This window comes from Chiloscyllium plagiosum, chromosome 9 (genome assembly GCF_004010195.1).
Source record: "Chiloscyllium plagiosum isolate BGI_BamShark_2017 chromosome 9, ASM401019v2, whole genome shotgun sequence".
Classification (NCBI taxonomy): Eukaryota; Metazoa; Chordata; class Chondrichthyes; order Orectolobiformes; family Hemiscylliidae; genus Chiloscyllium; species Chiloscyllium plagiosum.
In genome coordinates, this window is record NC_057718.1 from 82,003,512 (window position 1) to 82,025,604 (window position 22,093).

Genomic DNA, 22,093 nt, shown 5'->3' on the forward strand with positions numbered 1-22,093 from the left:
AGTTCTAAAGCTCAACATCCAGTGCATTATTTTTAAATCAGTGTTGTGACACTGCGCTGTTAAGTATTATCTACAAATGATAAACTAATAGAGGTCGTTTTCAACTCTAGTAATTTATTTCTCTAACCCAAGTAGCAGGGAGTAGCTAAGATGTAATTAAAAGGATAACACATAACTAGCCTAGAAGATAACATACTTACTGGGCACATTCCACAAGGTGTCCGCATCAAGCCAGTGGGCTGAATGATGAGATTAACTGCCCGATACAGCTTCATTTGTCCATCCACACTCCCAACAGTCCCTTCCTTTGCGGCTATGATGGTCATCTCCACTTTTCCGTCATATATCAATGTATTCAGAATGGTTTCAATGTCTTCCATAGAGAGTTCCACCTGAGATTACAAAAGCTATTGAAGTTATTCACAGTCACTGAGCAATAGAGAAGATTCACAGACTTTTTTTTATTTCATAAATTTACTTTATTCATAAAATAATTTGATGGTCTGTACAGTTGGTCATGCCATACATACATAAACATTTACATAGAGATCAGAATTTATCATTTGTACATACAGGTCTGTACATTTATCAATCATATATCCATATATTTAGCTGAGGCGTCAGCAGAGCCCAAATGACTGCGTGAGCCCCCTGTTCTTCTTAGGCAGGCAGATGTTACATGGTGGTCTTTCCCCATTGTGCCTTGACGGCAGCTGCCCCAAGCTTCAGCGCGTCCCTCAACACGTAGTCCTGGACCATGGAATGTGCCAGTCTGCAACACTCAGTCGGGGTCAACTCCTTCAGCTGGAAGATCAACAGGTTTTGGACTGCCCAGAGAGAGTCCTTCACCGAGGTGATGATCCTCCAGGCACAGTTGATGTTCGTCTCGGTGTGCGTCCCGGGGAACAGACCGTAGAGCACGGAGTCCCACGTCACGGCGCTGCTCGGGACGAACTCTCAAGGACACTACGTGCTGATGGACTTGTGGTCAAAGGTGTTTTTCTTCATAAACTTCTCCACAAAGGACAGGTGATACGCAACGGTCCAACTACTCGGAGCGTTCCGCCGCAGCGAGGCCAGGCCCATCCTTCGCAACACCGGGGACAGGTAGAGCCTCAGTATGTAGTGACACTTGGTGTTTGCGTACCGGGGATCCACGCACAGCTTGATGCAGCCACACACAAAGGTGGCCATCAGGGTGAGGGTGGCATTGGGTGTATTTTTTCCCCCGTTGCCCAGATCTTTATACATAGAGTCCCTTTGGACCCGGTCCAACTTTGACCTCTATATAAATTGGAAGATGGCTCAGGTGACTGCAGCAGCACAGGTTCTGGGAATAGGCCAGACCTGTGCCACGTATAACAGCAATGACAGTGCCTCACACCTGATGACCAGGTTTTTTCCCCGCGATGGAGAGCGACCAGTTTCTGCCTCACTTTGCTGATACGCTCCTCCTAAGACTTGGCGCACGCCCCAGCTCTCCCGAACCAAATACCCAGCACCTTCAGGTGATCGGTCCTGACGGTGAAGGGGATCGAGGATTGGTCGGCTCAGTTCCCGAAGAGCCCCCGAGGCCCATTCAAACTGGTCACATTTGCACATGAGTCTGCGCACGGACAGCGAATCCGAGCAAAAAACGGTGACATCGACATCATCCATGTACAGGGAGGCCTTAACCTGTAGGCCCCAGCTGCCAGGAATAGTCACCCCTCTCAGGCTCGCATCCTTCCTGATGGGCTCGGCAAATGGCTCTATGCAGCACACAAACAAGGCAGGAGAGAGAGGGCAGCCCTGTCTGGCTCCAGATCTGACTGGGAAGCTATCTGATTCCCACCCATTGATTGAGACTGCACTGACAATGTTGGTGGACAGCAGTCTGATCCAATTGCAGATTCCCTCCCCAAAGCCCATTTTGGACAGAACATCTCTCATATACGTGTGCAGACACAACAGAAAACTCAAATGTACAAAAAAGTCAAGCTATTTGTTGGAATGAGAAGTGATTGAGTACTAGTCCAATCCAACAACTGTTTTAGTGATTAGTACTGGTGATTTAGTGATGACGCAGCCCATTAACTTTCAGCAGTGGTTCCTTTAAAATAGGAACAGAACAGTAGTTTTCTACATATAGCTACAGAACCAGTAAACTACGAATCCAGAGGATATAGTTATTTAAATAACAAAATATGGATGGGCATGAGTGTAAGTCCACTGTAAGGACTGGCCGTAAACCCTTTGAAGAACAAAACAGGTTTATTGAGTTTAGTCACTGATGAGCAATTGAACTCCAGATATCTGTCTTTATCCATATTCCTTAACAATGTTAGTTGGCAAAAATCTGTTTTAAAGTTAACAATTGATCTAACATTTTGTCACTAATGGCAATTAATGTTTCAAATTTCTACCACTTGTTGCACATGCAAATGTTCCCAATTTCAATCCTTAAGTTTAGGGTCAATATTTTTTTTGAAAAAAGGTAATACACTTTAGTCCTATACGGAACAACCCAAAGCAATAATTTCTCTGTATTTCAATACATCTGCTCCCCTTCACATCAACTTTCTTGTTCACTGGTAATGGTAATAACCATAATTTATTAAATCTCAACTCATAGATTAGATTACTTACAGTGTGGAAACAGGTCCTTCGGCCCACCAAGTCCACGCCGACCCTCCTTAGAGCAACCCACCCATATCCATTCCCCTACAATTACTCCTTCACATAACACTACTGGCAATTTAGCATGGCCAATTCACCGAACCTGCACATTTTTTGGACTGTGGGAGGAAACCGGAGCACCCGGAGGAAACCCAAGCAGACACGGGGAGAATGTGCAAACTCCACACAGACAGTTGCTTGAGGCAGGAATTGAACCCACATCTCTGGCGCTGTGAGGCAGCTGTGCTAACCACTGTGCCACCATTCCGCCGCTTGACTCTGATGGTCAAGTTACCATGCCACTAAATATATGCTAAAGTCTTTGCAAGACCAACAGGTCCAAGCTGTCAGGAAGACCAGAGCTGTGCTGAAGTACAAAGGACAGTAGATTTGCAACCTAGTTGTGCTAGTGCTCTTGCAAAGGAAATTCACTTGTGTCTTGGTCTCATCAGACCAAGTTTAGAATCTGTCAGTAATCACTCCAGTATAGATGGGAATTGGGTCATGCTGCATTTTTTCTTCCCAGGCAACTTTTAGGGTGTTGAGTACCTTTCGGGTCGAATGCAGAGACAATGGACTTGGTTATCTTCAACTTGTAGAAACGTTCATCCATTTTTGACAGGCCAAAGTTTAGTGCGGCCTCTGTATCCTGGAAAGATTTTGTCCGAGTTGTCAATACAATATTATTGGCAAAAGTAAATTTTCATGATGGGGTTGGCATGTAGCTAACATGGATATTAAAACAGGTCTGCGCCATAATGTCTTGTGGGAGATCACTGAGTGATTCTAGAGAGCTGGCTTTGTCCCATCAGTAGATCTACATTGCAAAGTAATAGAACAATGTCCACAGTAGACAGGTACATGATAGCAACAGGAGCAATTTGAGCAGCAATCTATGTTTCCATACTATTGTAAGTTTCATAGATTTAAGAGCTTTTCAAGGGCTTGTTTACAGAAACTGCGATATATTCATCCATGGCCACATCTGCCTTCAAAAGTCGATGTGAAAGATCCCACATACCATTTGAAAGAAGAGTAGGGAATTCTCCCCAAGACTTGGCTAATATTTAACCCTCAACAATCATAGCTGGAAGATGAAGGCCATGGTTTGATAGCAAATGACAGATCAATAGTGCATTTTAAATGATCTTTGAGAAAGCTGCGCACAAAGATCTAGCAATTCGTGTGGTATGTTGCCCCCTCTTCTTAATGGCCATTTAAGTGAAGTTAATGGGAATGATTTGGTGTGTAACAACAGTGATGTCAATTAAGTAACCAATTACACTGAAGCACTGAGACATAGCAAACCAGGATGCTAAAAATACTTGAATTTCACTTTTAATCCAAATTTTCAGATAACCAAATTCTCAATTGGACTAAGGTAAAAGTTGGCTCAGTGGTTAGCACTGCCACCTCACCGCGCCAGGAACCCGGGTTTGATTCCAGCCTCGGGCCACTGTCTGTGTGGAGTTTGCACATTCTCCCAGTGTCTGCGTGGATTTCCTGTGGATGCTCTGGTTTCCTCCCACAATCCAAAGATGTGCGGATCAGGTGAATTAGCCATGCTAAATTGCCCATAGCGTTCGGAGATATGTAGGTTAGGCGCATTAGTCAGGGGTAAAATGTAGGGGAATGGATCTGGGTGGGTTACTCTTCGGAGGGTCAGTGTGGACTTGTTAGGCTGAATGGCCTGTTTCCACACTGTAGGGCTCTATAAAAATCTGTGAAAGATATGGAAATTATTAAAGAGACACTTAGCATATACAAATATAGAATTAGCTCTTTCAGGGTTAGTTAGAGTTTAACAATAATTATGAGGTTATTATGGTGTTGAAAGCTCAGTTATATGTTATTCAGTGCAGTGATGAGTGATATAGATGCCAATCATATCACAAGGACTCCATATCACTCATGCATTGGAGTGCAAACAGTTGGATTTTATCTCATTAGCTTGAGTTAATCAAGAATGTTCAGTGCTTTGTGGTTCTCAGACTGGTATTAAAGATAAAGAATGACAATATTATCCCACGATATAGAGTACAGCGGTTATGATGGCAACCCAGCATGGTGGTCAGCTAGTTCCCCTGTGGAAAATCATCATCAGTGTCAATAAGTGGTGAGACTGGTACAATTACAACATTTAAAAGACTTCTGGATAGGTATTTGAATAGGAAGGGTTTAGAGGGATGGGCCAAATGCTGGCAAACGGGACTAGATTAATTTAGGATATCTGGTTGGCATTGACAAGTTGGACCAAAGTGTTGGTTTCTGTGCCGTAGATCTCCAGGACTCTAACTCTATGACCTGGTAACCTTGACACTCAATTATCTTCTAACCAAGTAGGACAATATTTTCTGTGACAACTCAAACATTCAACTTTCCAGTTTTCTATACCTTGCTGATACCCAATTCACAGATGTATTTCCACACTTCGTGGGATGAAGCAAATGAACTGTTCCTCTGTACCACTGGACTTTGTTTACTCTCACGAGCCACTTCTGCCTATAGGGAACACATAGTTGTTTTCATCATTAGTCTCAATTTCCATGTAATAGTGCTCAATGTAATGATTCAAATTTCCATTCATTACAGTGGTGTACAGCATTCTCTGCAGTTATATCACTTATAGGTTTACATTAAGTATCAAACACGTCTAACAATGTGCAACGTAACATTAGGAAACCTAGACTCAAAAACTTGGATGCAAGTAGTTTGATATTGTTAAGTTGAAGGAGTGTACTGTACCTTTAAGAAAAACTGAATGCTGTACTGATCTGAGAGCTTACAAGCACATATGTATATGACTAGATGGCAATCCCAGAGAGTATTGGAAAGTCGAAAATATGTAACATTTGGCTGTAAAATGGATACCTGAGTTTTGGTTGCTGTTTGACAACAATTTGAATTTATCCAGTTTAAATTATGCCCCAGGATATTAAAACCCAATCGAGTTTAAATTTATTGGTTCCATGTCTGCAAAACAATTAGACAATCAGATGTTGGGGGTACAAAAATGTGGCCATTTTGAAAATTGGTCAGAGAGCAACTGCCATAGAGGCAGCTCCAAGAAATTAGGAAACACTCTCTACTTTTTCATTTGCAACATACTCACAGCCAAAAGAAAGAAGATGACCCAGGGAATTCAGCAGCCAGAAGAGTGAAGTCATAGAAGACGACAGTGGCTGTGTGGTATTGAAACTAAGTTGATGTAATTTTAATAAGCGTCTTATTGGAACAGCATATTATTATGGAGTTGGAGGCAGGTAATAAGCAGTTAAGAGAAAGGGGGGCTTAGAGTTGTGAATAGTTGTTGTTTAACGTTCACTTTTAGAGATTAAAAAAAAATAATGTTATTTTCTTTAAATAGTGGAATCCGGGAGTTCTCTATCACTCATATTTTAACAGATGGTGAGGCGGGGTGAGCTTTTCTGGGTGTTTGGTTTCATTAACAGAGGGGTTCATCACCGTGTCATCACAATATAAGGATATTTTAATCATAAAGAACAATGGAACCTCAGGAATATGCTGTTTGTTCACATAGTGGATACCCATTTCTCAGAGCAAGAGCTCTGTCTGCATCTGACAAGGTCAGGGTTCAAATCTTATAACAAGTGAGTTCTGCATAGTGTTATCAGGTCCAGAACCTTTTAATGGATTTGTTTTGATGACATAAAATTTTTCCAGCTTCACTCTCAACTCTCCATTCTTAAATTAGACTTTAATCAATATATCTGTTTGTTGTTGCTCAGATCAAATGGCTTTTGGAGAGATTTGAGCAGTGTATATGACACATGCAAAGAGCATTTCTTTGTATTTATCCACATTTTTTGATTATGGACTAAAATGGAGGAAAAAAATGATCAGCTCAAGAATTAACTCAGCAGACCCTGTGGTCAGGGATCACAAAACTGCCTTCTCAGTCTTTCCTTCCAACTATAACACCCATTTCCTTTTCCTTGATTGTGTATGTAATGTGTAGAGAGGGAGCGTGTAAGGGGACTAGAGTTTTAACTGGTAGAGTTTTATGTCTATGGTTCATTAGTGTATATATGGAGTTTGACTATTTTTACAAATAAATTTTTTTTTGATACATTACTAGTCAGTACTTTCAATGAACCAAAGTCTGAAAGGCAAATAAATTTGAGAATACACTGTACTTTCCAAAAATATTTAACTTCTGTGATGACATCAGGAATAGCAAGGCTTGATTTCCAGCATGCTCACCCTTGCATAACAATGCACATGGCAATAGAACTGTTTGAGACAGGCACAATACAACAGAAGGTAATTTCCTCACCCTCACTGTTAAAATCGCATTGCAGTTTAGCACCAGTGGCAAATACCTGTCATTCCCTTAACAACAAATTTACTAATTCAGAAAGCACAATGTACTGTAAAAAACTGATCATGACTTGTAGATATTAGAGCTTGGAGAAAAGTCTAGAGGAACTTGTGTGATTGACAGAAACAATAAAAGGGAGGAGAATAGGACTACAGAGGAGGATAAATTAGTCTTGTCACTGACTGATAAAGAAATGAAGCACTAAAGCCATTTGCAAACTCTAAAATAGGTACAAACATGGTGGGCTAAATAGTGTAATGTGCTGTACTGTTTTACGTTCTATGTTTCTTTTAAACCTGATTAAGCCAAATCATTATCAGACCGATACTTTTTATAGCAAAAGAGCAATCTTCCAAAATGTTTAGATTAAATTATATGTACAAGTCACAAGCATGATCTCTCATTGTTGTACTTCGTTGTTGGAACACCTACTACATTACACATTAAATTTTCCTGATTCTGTAGAAGTAGTGAGAGTGAGAGAATGAGAAAGTAACCTTTCTATGCCATACCTTATTCTGTAAGAATTTGAAGCACTGCTGATTCAACACCTCCACGAACTCGGACTCAAAATCCTGGTCACTGTACCATGCTCCACCAGTCACAGATCGATCTGGCTGCAGATTATATAACATGTATACTTTTTTTTTCGAAGCCTGGAAGGATAGAAGATAATGGTTGTTCTTGTTTCTTGTGGAAAACACTGGAAAGACAATATTCATCACCTTAGTTGACGAGAGGGCATCAAGAATTAACCATGAAGAGAAATGCTGGAGCAGTATATAGCCCAGAATACAAACCAGGCAGAGACATGGTGCAGGTAGGGATTTTTACATTCATCCACCAGGCTTTACGGTCCTTCACCTAGAGCCAGACCTCAAGTTAATTTTTCTTCCAAGCTCGATTTCACAATTTGCAATGCAGAGTTTCAACTCAATATCTCTATTGCTAGACCAATCTTTTCTATTGTTGTTAATTGTTTTGGTGCAAGGTAATGCATAACTGGAACAAACTTTAACCTTTGACATTCTTTGCTGAGACCAGGATATCGCAAACTTGCTGGCAAAACTATATAGTGGACAGGTTTCACTATTCTAGCACTTAGACCACACCACCTCTCTAATGGGACAGACATTCAAATTGGAAAGTTACTATGCAACAAAAGATAAAAAAAAACAGGGTTTGTCCTGGAAATTGTAAGAACAGCAGTCTGGAAATCTGAAATAAAATCAAACACAAAGTGCTCGGAATACTTAAAAAAATACAGTCAATGTAAAATACAAGGAAATGACTGGCAGAAAGAGACCAGTTGGTCCAGTTAGCCTCCACAGATTCATGACAGCTGACCAAACACTTGTTGTGTTCTGGGAGATGTAACCAACCAAAGAAAAGTCCAGAGTCAACAAGAGGATGGGGAAGAGGAAGAAGAAGAAAAACACACTCCACATTCCCACTCACACAATCAAAATCTATCCAGTAGATCACATAACCTCACCTGGGAGTGAGGTTCCATATAAGACATGTAGAAAATCATCCATAGAATAGACAATACATGTCTCAACTCTGTATAAGAACTCAATTTCACAAGTATGTTTTTAAAATGTTGAAAGTAGCTTCCACTCCACTTTCGTCTTAACCCACAACAATCGGAGAAATACTTTCAAGGAATTTTCAAGAGGGAAGATTGGAAAATACTTGACAGGAACATTGTTGAGGGTTAAGGGGATAAACAGAGGACTGGAAAGTGTATTTGGACAGCCCTTTCAATAAAAGATGACACAGAAGGATGGATCTCCTTTAATGCTGCAAACACATTTTAACTTACTCATAGTTTTAATTCCCCTTGTAAGTGCTGCTGGGAATTTAATTCTGTCTCAGCCCCTCCATGAATCAGAGCCCATCATTTAATTTTAAACATATTCACAATCAAATCCATCTATGATTCTGCAGCAGGAGATAACCATCATGAGCTCAAAAGCCCCATCATCCTTAGATGAACAGGTAGCACCCAATCTGAGTCGGAAGATAACATTTCAAGGCCTATTCTCGAGATTTGAACCTATCATCTACACAGAAGCTCTCAGGGGATACGCTACTGTCCTATCCATGCCCCTCATGATTTTATAATCCTCTACAAGGTCGCCCCTCAGCCTCCGACACTCCAAGGGAAAAACAGCCCCAGCCTATTCAGCCTCTCCCTAAGGCTCAAATCCTCCAACCCTGGCAACATTATTGTAAATCTTTTCTGAACCCTTTCAAGTTTCACAACATCCTTCCAATAGTAGGCTATTCCAAAATAGCCTAACCAATATCCTGTGCAGCCACAACATGACCTCCCAACTCCCGTACTCAATACTCTGACCAATAAAAGAAAGCATACCAAACACCTCCTTCACTATCCTATCTACCCTCTATTCTATTCTACTTTCAAGGAACAATGAACCTGCGCTCCAAGCTCTCTTTGTTCAGCAACACTCCCTAGGACCTTACTATTAACTGGAGAAGTCCTGCTCGGATTTGTTTTTCTAAAATGCAGCAGCTCACATTTATCTAAATTAAACTCCATCTGCCACTCCTCAGCCCATTGGCCCCTCTGATCAAGATTGCGTTGTAATCGGAGGTAACCTTCTTTGCTGTCCACTACACCTCCAATTTTGGTTTTCACCACAAACTTACTTAACTGTACTTCCTATGTTCACATCCAAATCATTTATATAAAAATGACGAAAAGTAGTGGATCTAGCACAAATCCTTGTGGAATTCCACTGGTCACAGGCCTCGTCTGAAAAGCAACCCTCCACCACCAACCTTTATCTTCTACCTTTGAGCCAGTTCTGTATCCAAATGGCAAGTTCTCCTTGTATTCCCATGAGACCTAACCTTGCTAACCAGGTTCGCTGGGGAACTTTGTCAAACACCTTACTGAAGTCCATATAGATCACATCCACCACTCTGCCCTAATCAATCCTCTGTGTTACTTCTTCAAAAAACTCAATCAAGTTTGTGAGACATGATTTCCCATGCACAAAGTCATGTTGACTATCCCTAATCAGTCCTTGCCTTTCTAAATACATGTACATCCTGTCCCTCAGGAATCCTTCCAACAATTTTCCCACCACCGACGTCAGGTTCACCGATCTAAGTTCCCTGGCTTGTCCTTACCACCTTTCTGAAATAGTGGTAGCACATTAGCCAACCTAGAGTCTTCTGGCACCTCACCTGTGACTATCAATGATACAAATATCTCAGCGAGGGACCCAGCAATCACTTCCCTAGCTTTCCACAGAATTCTAGGATACACCTGATCAAGTCCTGAGGATTTATCCACTTTTATGTGTTTCAAGATATCCAGCAGCACCACCTTTGTAATATGGACATTTTTCAAGATGTCACCATTTATTCCCCCACATTCTGTATCTCCGATGTCCTTCTCCACAGTAAGCACTGATGCAAAATACTCGTTTAGTATCTCCCCCATCTCCTGTGGCTCCACACATAGGCTGCCGTGCTGATCTTTGATGGGCCCTATTCTCTTCCTAGTTATCCTTTTGAACTTAATTTTATTTTTAAAAACCCTTTGATTCTCCTTAACCCTATTTACCAAAGCTATTTCATGTCCCCTTTTTGCCCTCCTGATTTCCCTCTTAAGGTTACTCCTACTGCCTTTATACTCTCAGGATTCTCTCAATCTCTCCTGTCTATACCTGACATATGCTTCCTTCTTGAGAGCTTGCACTGCATAGACAGCTACACTTCTCACATCACAACCCTTCAAAAGCCCTTAATTGTTGCCAAGTGCTTTGAGATGCTGAGTTTGTAAAATATGCTATTTAAGGGTTTACATCTTGATGCAGTGTGATAAGGTGGAGAACATTCACATATCCAAACCAACACAACAAGGAAGTCGTTACCATACTCACAGCTACAGATTTGACAGCTTTAATTAGTTTTTTGCTCTCCATGTTCTTGAGGATTTTGTTGATTTCCGTCAGTGGAAGGTTACTCTTGTATCGAATATCTCTGCTCCATATCCCTATGAAAAATCAATTTAGATCAATGGAACTCAACAATTAAATTTAAAGGTGCATTAACTCAAAGGAACCAAAATTCAGACGTTCCAGTTCTACTATTTTAAATAATATGCAGAGACGAATTGATAATTTTATTGAATCACAAGTATTAGTGAAACTTTCATAAGCTTCTGACTTCGTGACAAGAGTCCCACTCAGTCGCCCAATTACAAAATTTAGACGGAGAGGTGGAGGGTGTGTCAGAGGTGTCGTCTTTCAAATCTTCTCAGTTGACCAAATGAATTCCATTCCACTACTTTGAAGATGGGCAAAGCAGATTTCCAATACTTATCCCTCATTTTTCCTGCATTGTAGAAGACATTGACCTCGTCATTTATTATATTGCAGTATAAGGGGCTTTGAGGTGTGTAAATTAGTTGCTGTGATTACAACGTTGCAATAGTGCTTTCACTTTAAAAGAAATTCATTGACTGCAATATATTCTGGGATATGAAAGGCACTGTAGAAATGAAATTCTCTCTTTTCACTCGAACAAATAAAGCAATTACACTTAAAGCTGCACAATGCTCTTCTCTACGTAGAATAGAGTAACAATATTGAGAGAGTTGGGTTTCTCAACCCATCCCAAAACAATAAATACTTCCACAACCTCTCCACGAAAAGGAGGGAAGAGAGAGTTTAAATGGAAATGAGCTACATCAAAATGTCTCTGAAACCCATGACATGCTCTACAATGTGCTTCCATCATTGTAACTGAGCAGTTCTAAAGGTGGAATATGAAGAATAGAAATGTATTTTCAAATCATATACATTCAGACCAGTGCTCTTCCGTTTGGATCACAGGGTCCTGCTAGGATTCCAAAGGGTCATTTTTATGCTGAGATTGGTTGGTAGTGGGGTTAAAGAGAGAAGGGATGCAGGATGTGATGGAAGACATCAAGAACAATTTTTAAAAAGGATTATAAGCTGCTTGTGAATTTGGAGGATTTTAGCTGCTGTACCTTTATTTCCAGCATCTTCTATGATTTGATAAACCAGTTTTTCTTGATTGTCAGAACCCTTCATTTTGCTGTTAAAAGAAATCCACACATCTAATTAAAAGGTATACTAAAGACTGCAGCAATTCTGAACTTGGAGTTAAACATCAACTCAAAAGGGAGAAGTGTTGGTAGGTAATAAGATTCTATACCACGAAGTAGAAACAGAAATGGGGTTTGGCTTGCGCTGTCAATGCCCTAAATGGAAAAAAAAACCCAAGAGTGGTAATATTCCAAAGTATAGAAATGGTTGAATATGAACATAGGAGTTATGGTTAGTAGGTTTGCTGATGACACCGAAATTGGTGGTGTATTGCACAACCAAGAAGGTTACCTCGGGTTTCTAGTGGACCTTGATTAGATGGGCCAATGGACTGAGTGGCAGAGTAAGTTTAATTTAGATAAATATGAGGTTCTGCATTTTGGTAAGGAAAATCAGGGCAGAACTTATACACCTAATGGGAAGGTTCCAGGAAGTGATGCTGAACAAAGAGACCTTGGAGTGCAGGTTCATAGATCCTTGAATACGGAGCCACAGATGGACAGGACAGAGAAGACAGCGTATGGTATACTTGCCTTTATTGGTCAGTGCATGGAATATAGGAGTTGAGAGGCCATGTTGCGGCTGTAGAGGACATTGGTTAGGCCATTTTGGAATACTAAATGCAATTCTGGTCTCCCTGTTATAGGAAGGATATTGCAAAACTTTATGTTTTTCCCAGGAGCATTGGAGGCTGAGGGGTGACCTTACAGAGGTCTATAAAATGATGAGGGGCATGGATAGACTGAATAGACAAGTACTTTTACCTGGGCTGAGGCAGCCCAGAACTAAAGGTTTAAGATGAGAGGGGAAAAGATTTAAAAGGGACCTAAAGAGCAACGTTTTCATGCAGAGGATGGTGCATGAATGGAATGAAATGCCAGAGGAAGTGGCAGAGGCTGGTACAATTACAACAGTTAAAATGCATCTGAATGGATATATGAATAGGAAGGGTTTAAGAGGGATATGGGCCAAATACTGGCAAGTAGGATTAGATTTATTTAGGATATCGGGTCAGCATGGATGAGTTGGACCAAAGGGTCTGTTTCCATGCTGCACAGCTTTATGACTCTATGTGTATGACATCAGTGCTAAAAAGAGCAAGATGGAAGTGTGTAAATGAAGGAGTAGCAATTAATCAGAACCATACAGCACAGAAACAGATCTTTTGGTCCAACTTGTCTATGTTGACCAAGTTTCCTAAACTAATCTAGTCCCATTTGCCTGTGTTTGGGCCATATCCCTTTATGTATTTGACCAAATGTCTTTTAAATGTTGTACCTGTACTGCAGTTACCACTTCCTCTCGCAGTTCATCCCTTATACAAACCACCCACTGTAAGAAAATGTTGCCTCTCAGATTTAAAAGGATCTGGACCAGATGGGCCAATGGGCTGAGAAGTGGCAGATGGAGTTTAATTCGGATAAATGCGAGGTGCTGTATTTTGGGAAAGCAAATTTTAGCAGGACTTATACACTTAATGGTAAGGTCCTAGGGAGTGGTGCTGAACAAAGAGATCTTGGAGTGCAGGTTCATAGCTCCTTGAAAGTGGAGTCGCACGTTGATAGGATAGTGAGGAGGGAGTTTGGTATGCTTTCCTTTATTGGTCAGAGTATTGAGTACAGGAGTTGGGAGGTCATGTTGCGGCTGTACAGGACATTGGTTAGGCCACTGTTGGAATATTGCGTGCATTTCTGGTCTCCTTCCTATCGGAAAGATGTTGTGAAACTTGAAAGGGTTCAGAAAAGATTTACAAGGATGTTGCCAGGGTTGGAGGATCTGACCTACAGGGAGGGGCTGAGCAGGCTGGGGCTGTTTTCCCTGAAGCGTCGGAGGTTGAGAGGTGACCTTAGGAGGTTTACAAAATTATGAGGGGCATGGATAGGATAAATAGACAAAGTCTTTTCCCTGGGGTCGGTGAGTCCAGAACTAGAGGCCATAGGTTTAGGGTGAGAGGGGAAAAATATAAAAAAAAGAGACCTATGGGGCAACTTTTTCATGCAGAGGGTGGTACGTATATGGAATGAGCTGCCAGAGGGTGTGGTGGAAGTTGGTACAATTGCAACATTTAAGAGGCATTTGGATGGGTATATGAATAGGAAGGGTTTGGAGGGATATGGGCCGGGTGCTGGCAGGTGGGACTAGATTGGGTTGGGATATCTCATCGACATGGACGAGTTGGTCCGAAGGGTCTGTTTCCATGCTGTAAATCTCTATGACTCTATGTTACGTCACCAATATCCTGTACAATTTCAACATGATGTCCCAATTCCTATAGGAGGTAGTGAGGACTGCAGATGCTGGAGAGTTAAAGTGTGGTGCTGGGAAAAGTACAGTAATGTTTCAGGCATGCCCCTTCATCAGGACTGGGGAGGGGAAAGGGGGAAGGGGGGAGAAAGAATGAAAGAAAATAAATAAAACCAAACAATATTCTTTCCCACTTATTCACTCCACCCTTCCCAGTGATCTATCACAACCACCTAGCTTCGCCCACCTATTGCCATCCCACTTAGCTTTCCCCTAGCCCCATTGCCCTCCCGCTACTTATTTCTCAGCCCCCTCCCCCATCCCCAGTCCTGATGAAGGGTTATGCCAAAAACATCGACTCTCTTGCTCCTCAGATGCTGCTTGACCTGCAATACTTTTTCCAGCACCACACTTTATCATCCCAACTCCCATACTCAATGATCTGAGCAATAAAGGCAAGCATGCTAAATTCTTTCTTAGCCACCTTGTCTATCTGTGACACAATTTTCAATGAACTATGTACCTGCACCCTTAGATCTCTCTGTTTGACAACACTCCCCAGTGGAGTCATGCTTACCTGTTTTGATGGTTCTAGATGATGCTAAAAATTCTATGATGCTATTTTACAGATGGGCAAAACGATGTATCCTATCTTGAAGCTTCCACTAGAAAAGAACTTGAACATTTCTCCCCCAGACCTCTGTAAGATCGAAACGCTTTCTCCTCCATTTCACAATTCTGGAATCCATTTCATAAGATCATTCAAATTAGGAAGAGTAGGCGATTCAGCCCCTCAAGCCTGCTTCAACATTCAATAAAATGATGAATGAACGGTTTGGAGCTTCAATTTTACTTCCTTGCCCGTCCCTAGTGACCTCCGCGTCAATCAAAAATGTAGTACAGGCTTGAAATATATCCAACGACTTAGCCTCTGCTACTTTCTTTCGAAAAGAATTCCAGAGAAGTAATTCCTCCTCATCTCCACCTTAAGTGGGCCACCCCTTTTTTTTCGTTGGCCCATGTTCACAACTACTCAGTCTCTGTGAGGAGTAGTTGCCTTAAATTTACATTTCACTGGTTTTACCACTGTCTCCTTTTCCATTAGTTTAACTTAAAGTAATGTCTGAATTTTACCACCCATGAATGCCCTCTGCTAGTTCATATATATAATCTCGAAGCAGGAAAACACACACTGTTTTGTCCAAAATGTGGCATTTTAGCATCTCTTAACAAGAGCAAGTCACTCCTCAAGTGTCTTTCTGCCAAGTGCCTCTGAAGTCTATATATTGCACTTATCTCACCATTCAATTCATTTGGATTCTGCCCTTTGAAATCTAAAAATTGAAAGAACTGCGGATGTTGGAAATCAGAAACAAAAACAGAAAACTTGATGCCATGTTTGTAAAAGTATGATAATGAGAGAGTGGTAAGGCTGAGAACAGCAAGAGGTTTTGAAATCTTTAGAATTAAGAGCTGAAAATGCAAGAGATCATGTCACAACTCCTGGTGTGAATGCAACTGGAAAGGTGGGAATCAGATGGAGGGTGAAGAATGATGCAGAATAAAAAGAATTGTTGAAAGAAGCCTTACTCAAAGTCGTACTGGTGAAGCAAAGGAAAGCGCAAAAAAGGCCAGTGATGAGAGAAAAACCAGAGTTAACAATAAAGTCACACAGATCACCTTGGTGAAACATAACATGCATTCCCAGAGAGGATACCAGAGAAAGTGCTGCAAGAACCTTTCTGATTGAAGAAGCCAAGTTCAGTTGTTTTGACAGTTTTGGGCTTTGTGGAGAAAAAAATGTTTGGCACAACATTGGAATAGAACTTCCTGTAATTGGGTCAGAGCCTGCAGTGACTGCCAGGAGGTTAAAGGGAACATTAGGGGACGCATAAGAACAGGAGTAGGCCATTCAGCCCCTCACATTGGTCTGTATTTCAATTAGTTCATAGTCAATTTGAATCTTAACACAAATTACCCTTCTTTATCATTAAAATATTCTAGATTATAAAAATTTTACTTTGGAGCCACCATGCTCCAAAGTCTACTCTGCTGACAAATGAAAAGTGAGATGGAGGAGGACAAAGGAATGTGTCCAAAAAGCAATATACTGGAGAAACAAAATCTTCAAAATGTGGAGATTGCATTTAATTCTGCTATTCCTCAGATTCTTCTGCCATCTACCACTGTAGTTACTATCCACTTTTCAAATAGGGTCAGCCATTGGTCCCAACCACCATTCCCAGTAATCCAGTCCAGCCCTTAATAAATCCCAAGGTAAAGAAATGATTCCGGACATGAGTCCTAATTTGACAATACTTCAGAACCTTGTACCGGCAATGTTTGTCAAAAGAAAATGCAACAAACTAAGTCAAGGTCTAGTCTTTTACTGCCAATTACCCCAACACACCTGTACATAGCTGGAAGTGGAGCTAAAGGTAGAAAAGTGAAGTCAAACGTAGACATCAGCCAAGATCTAACTGAATGACAGAATACACTCTCCTTGTTTCTGTGTACTTTCCACAATCCAATAATCCAAAATGATACAAAGTTAATATTCACATAGTTACGCAAAATATTAAAAGAGGTCACTCACCTTGCAGTCTGAGTATCCTTTATGCGATATAGGAGACCTGAAGTACCCCTTAACAGATCCAATTGGCCCTGAAATAATTCAACAATGTTACTTACTGAATGAAATGAAATGAAACAGGAAAGAAAAAAGTGCTCAAAGATGTATTCAGCAACATTACTGCAGTTAAATTTTTTAAAAGGGTGGCACGATGGCTCAGTGGTTAGCACTGCTGCCTCACAGCGCCAGGGATCCAGGTTTGATTCCAGCCTTGGGCGACTGTCCGTGTGAATTTTGCACAATTCTCCCGGTGTCTGCGTGGGTTTCCTCTGGGTGCTCCGGTTTCCTCACAGAGTCCAAAGATACGCAGGTCAGGTGAATTGGCCATGCTAAATTGCCCATAGTGTTAGGTGCATTAGTCAGAGGGAAATGGGTCTGGGTGGGTTACCCTTCGGAGGGTCGGTGTGGACTTGTTGGGCTGAAGGGCCTGTTTCCACACTGTAGGGAATCTAATCTAATCTAATTAAATAACTTTGCTGATTTGTTGCACTCTTCAAGCCACTCACGTAAGGAGATTAAATTACATAGTTTTAAACAATAGGGGAAAAAAAACCCACTGGTAACGAAAACAGACTTAAGCACCAATACAACGCGCACAAAACGAACAGAAAAGTGGTATAAACCTCAAGTTATCTAGCTAAGCCTGCCGTCACAGCACCTTCAAATGACTTCAAAGTCACGACTTTAACATTTAGTAAATGGAACGGCAAACAGAGAAGCTGAAATTACATCAAAAGACATGTACAAGAGTACAGATGATGACACAACACCACCACTTACAAATCCTCCATGTAACCACAAACCATCTTGATATGGAAATATGTGTCAATGTTCCTTCGCTATCACTAGGTCAAAATAGTGGAACTCCCATCCTAACAGCACTGTAGGTATACCAACACCAGATAAACTGCAGTGGTTCAAGATGACAGTACACTTTTTTTTAAAAAGCTTTTAAGGAATGGGTAACAAATGTTGGCATTTCTAGAAACATTCAAATCCCCATGACAAAATAAAATTACAGGTTAATCACACCCTGTATCCATTCAACACACATTATACATGCAAATAACAATCCTTCAAACCCTGGAAGTTACATTCCAAAATTCAAGCAGTTGGAGGAAATGCCCAGAAATTAATGCTTCATTAATAAAAGGTTAAAAACCTAAAACACAAACAAGACATTACTGCAAAACTAAACTGAAAACAAAAAATGCTGAAAATCACAGCAAGTCAAGCAGCACTCGAGCGTTTCAAGTCAAAATGACTCTTTATCAGAGCTGACGTGAGCCACAAACCCAACGGCAAGAACAAATTCTCAATACAATATGGGTCCAAGTCACACCCGACACTGAAGCCCACAATATAACTGACTCTCTCGTGCAATAATAAGGAAACAGACTTACAGCAAACACCAAATTGTCATCTTTCAAACAAGATGTTAAATGTTATTCTGTCTATATATGGATAACAAATAGCAGAAAATTCAACTCAGAGTCTGGCCAACACTTATCCGTTGATAAACAACTACAAGTTCGTAGGTATCATCACATTGCTGTTTCTGGGACTTATTCACTCATTGGATGTGGGAGTCTCTGGCTGGGCAAACATTTATTGGCTGTCCGTAGTTGCCTTTATGGAAGTGGAGGTGAGCTGACCTCTCGAACATCTGCAGTCCATGTGTTGTAGGTAGACCCTTAATGCCATTAAGGAGAGAATTCTAGAATAAGGAACTGCAAGGGAACATGTAGGTGGTGGTGTTTCCTTGTCTTTTTAGGTAGAATTGGTCATGTGCTCAGAAGGTGCAGTCCAAAAGTCCTTGGCAAATTTCTGCAGTGCATCTTATAGATAGTACAAATAACTGCTACGGAATGTCAGCAGTGGAGTGACTGAATGCTTGTGGGTGTGGTGCCAAAGCAGGTGGTTTTGTCCCAAATGGCATCAAGCATTTTTGTTGTTGGAGTTGCACTTATCCAGACAAGTGCAAGTATTCCATCAAGCTCTTGATGTCTTGGAGATGGTGGACAGGTTTTGCACAACTGTAGTCTGAGCCACTAACCTAGTCCTGTAGTTCAGTGTTTCTGGTCTCTGGTAAGCCCCAGGATGTTGAAAGTGGAGTGAAACAGAGATTGTGACACCATTCAACATAAACATGTCGTGATTAGACTAACTTTTAATGGAGATCATAATTACCTGGCACTGGCACAAGTGTTACTTACAACTTTTCAACCCAAGCCTAGAGATATTGACTAGATCTTGTTACGTTGGACTGCTTCAGTATCTGAGGAGTCGTGAATTGTGCTGAACATTGGCAAACATCCCCAATTCTGGCCTTATGAAGGGAAGGTCACTGATGAAGCAGCTGAAGATGGTTGGGTTAGGACACAACCCCGGGGAACTTCTGCACAAATGTCCTGGGGCTGAGAGGACAGACTTCCTGATGTTCCAACTCTGATCTCCAGCATCTGCAGACTTCACTTTCTCCATCTTCCTATGTGCTAGGTATGACTCCAACCAGCTGAGAGCTTTTCCCCAAATTCCCAGTGTCTCCAGCTTTGCCAGGATTCTTTTGAGACCACAAGCGTGATCTTCAGATCAATAGCTGTCACTCTAACTTCACTTTTGGAACTGAGTTCTTTTGATCATGTTTGAACCAAGCTGTAATGCAGTGGCCCTAATGGCAGTGGCCCTAATGGAATCCAAATTGAGTGTCAATGAGTAAGTTATTCCTGAGCAAGTGTTGGTCTTTCATCATTTCACTGAAAATGGCAAGACAACTGGTGAGGTTGTAATTGGTGAAGTTGGATTTGTCTTGTTTTTTGTGTACACAACACAACCTGCTGCAATTTTCTAAATTGTTAGGTACATGCCAGTGTGGTAGTTGTACTTGAATAGCTTTGCTGGGGTGCAGCAACTCTGGAGCACAAATCTTTGGTATTATTGCTGGAACCCTATCAAGGCTCATAAGCCTTTGAAGTATCTAGTGTCTCCAACCATTTCTTGATTTCACATGGAATGAATCAAATCGGCTGAAGACTGGCAACTGTACTGCTGGGAAACAGAGGAGGATCATCCACTTGGCACTTCTGAATGAAGACTACTATGAATGCTGATCTTCTACACTGATGTGTTAGGCTCCTCCATCATTGAGGCTGGTGATACTTATGGAACTACCTCCTTCAGTGAGTTGTTAATTGCCCACCACTATTCATGACTGGATGTGGCATAACTGCGGAGCTTAGATCTCATCTGTTGGTTTTGAGATCGATTAGCTCTAATTGCTTATGTTGTTTGGCATGCAAGTAATCCTGTTGTGACTCATAACCAGGTTTTGCCTGGTGCTGCTCCTGGCACGCCCTTCTCTGCTTTCCACTGAATCTGGATTGATCCCATTGCTTGATGGTAATGATGGAATAAGGGATATGCCTAGCCTTGAGGTTGCAGATTGTGTTTGAATAAGATTCTGTTTTTGATGGTCCACAGTGCTTTATGGTTGCCCAGTCTCGAGATGCTAGATCAGTCAATTTCAGTTCAGACCATGGAGCCACACAGTGCAAGGGACTCTCAATGTGAAAGCAGGACTTCTATCTCCACATGAACTGTGTGATATCTCGTTACTGATATTATAACAGACAGATGTATCTACAGCAGGCAGACTTGTGAGGAAATGGTTACATATGACTTTTTCCCTAACCACCTGCTGCTAGATTGGGTCTGCAATAATGACTTTTAGGGTGTGACTGGTTTGGTAGTGCTGCTGCTGAGCCACTCTTGGTGGTGGACATTGAAGTCTCCCACCCAGAGTACATTCGGCATCCTTGCCACCCTCAATGATTCCTTGAAGTGTTGTTCAAATGGAGGAGCACAGTCATCAGCTTAGGGAATCAGCAGTAGGTTTTCATGACTATGTTTGGCTTGATGCAATGAGATTTTCCAATGTCCAGAGTAAATATTGAAAACTCAAAGGGCAACTCCCTCCTGACTGTGCCGTCACCTCTCCCAGGCCTGTCCAGTTGGTAGGAGAGGACATATCCAGGGATGGTGATGGTGATGTCTGAGACATTCTGTAAAGAATGCTTCTGTGAGTATGACTATGTCAGACTGTTGCTTGAATAGTGTGAGAGACAGCTTTCCCAATTTTGGCACTAGCCCCAGTTGTTAGTAAGGGGGACTTTGCAGGGTCAACAGGGCTGTTTTGCAGTTGTCCTATGTTGATGCCAGGTATCCAGGTTTCATTTTTAGTGATTGATACAACTGAGTGGCTAGTTCAGAGTCAACCACATTATTGAGAGTCTGGAATCACATGTATGCCAGACCAGGTAAAGATGAAAGATTTCCTTCCCTGAATGACATTAGTGAACCAGATGGGTTTTACTCCTTCCCCAATTATTAGTGGTTCGTTAATGTTAGAATCTTATTGCCACCATCTGCCATGGAAGGATCGGTACCCAGAACATTACTCAAGTTTCCAGATTAGTGAAAAGCAAAAGAGCTGTGGATGCTGTAAATCAGAAATAGAACCTGCTGGAAAAGCTCAGCAGGTCTGGCAGGGAAACCATGATCCAACAATTTGTGTTTCTGTTTGCATATTAATGGTCTAGTGATAATACCACTCGGCCATTGCCTTGTTGTGTACAAATGTTTGTTAATTTCCCACACTACAGTAGCTACAACACAAAAATCTCATTGAATATTCCAAAATGCTTTAGAGTCAGAGGTTAGCATATGAACAATATGAATACAATAGATTTGTTATGAATATTTAATAGCCTACTATTGCGAGAAGTCTGTTGATAGCCATTGCCCTCTTCTGTGGCTCCACATGTGGCATGTCATTCTGAATAACTTGGTCTGTGATTCCTTGTGGGAACTGCTGGCAGAGTTCTATAATCCTAGAAGCAAAAAGGAAATTATAATAAGTCAATGTGACAACTACAGTATATGGTCTAATTTAACTGCTCCGACACAGTAAAATGCAAGTATGCTCCTTACAAGATATTCAGAAGTGTATCACCTCAGTACTGCACTTACCAGTGAAAAACTACAGTACGTATGCTATACTCATGATGGAACAGAGAACATATAGTTTATATCACGAGGTAATAGCAT

General features: G+C 41.3%; 1 protein-coding gene across 1 annotated transcript in view; it reads right to left on the reverse strand.

Annotated features, from left to right (window-relative positions):
- Positions 1-22,093, reverse strand: part of polr3f (polymerase (RNA) III (DNA directed) polypeptide F) — a 36,059-nt gene that overhangs the window by 6,471 nt on the left and 7,495 nt on the right. The window contains exons 2-8 of the mRNA XM_043696336.1: positions 21,759-21,876; positions 16,952-17,019; positions 12,033-12,100; positions 10,921-11,033; positions 7,513-7,656; positions 5,053-5,160; positions 201-392 (exon numbers count right to left, since the gene is read on the reverse strand). Coding sequence (XP_043552271.1) covers positions 201-392; positions 5,053-5,160; positions 7,513-7,656; positions 10,921-11,033; positions 12,033-12,100; positions 16,952-17,019; positions 21,759-21,876 — 811 coding nt within the window. The remainder of the gene's footprint in view (positions 1-200; positions 393-5,052; positions 5,161-7,512; positions 7,657-10,920; positions 11,034-12,032; positions 12,101-16,951; positions 17,020-21,758; positions 21,877-22,093) is intronic.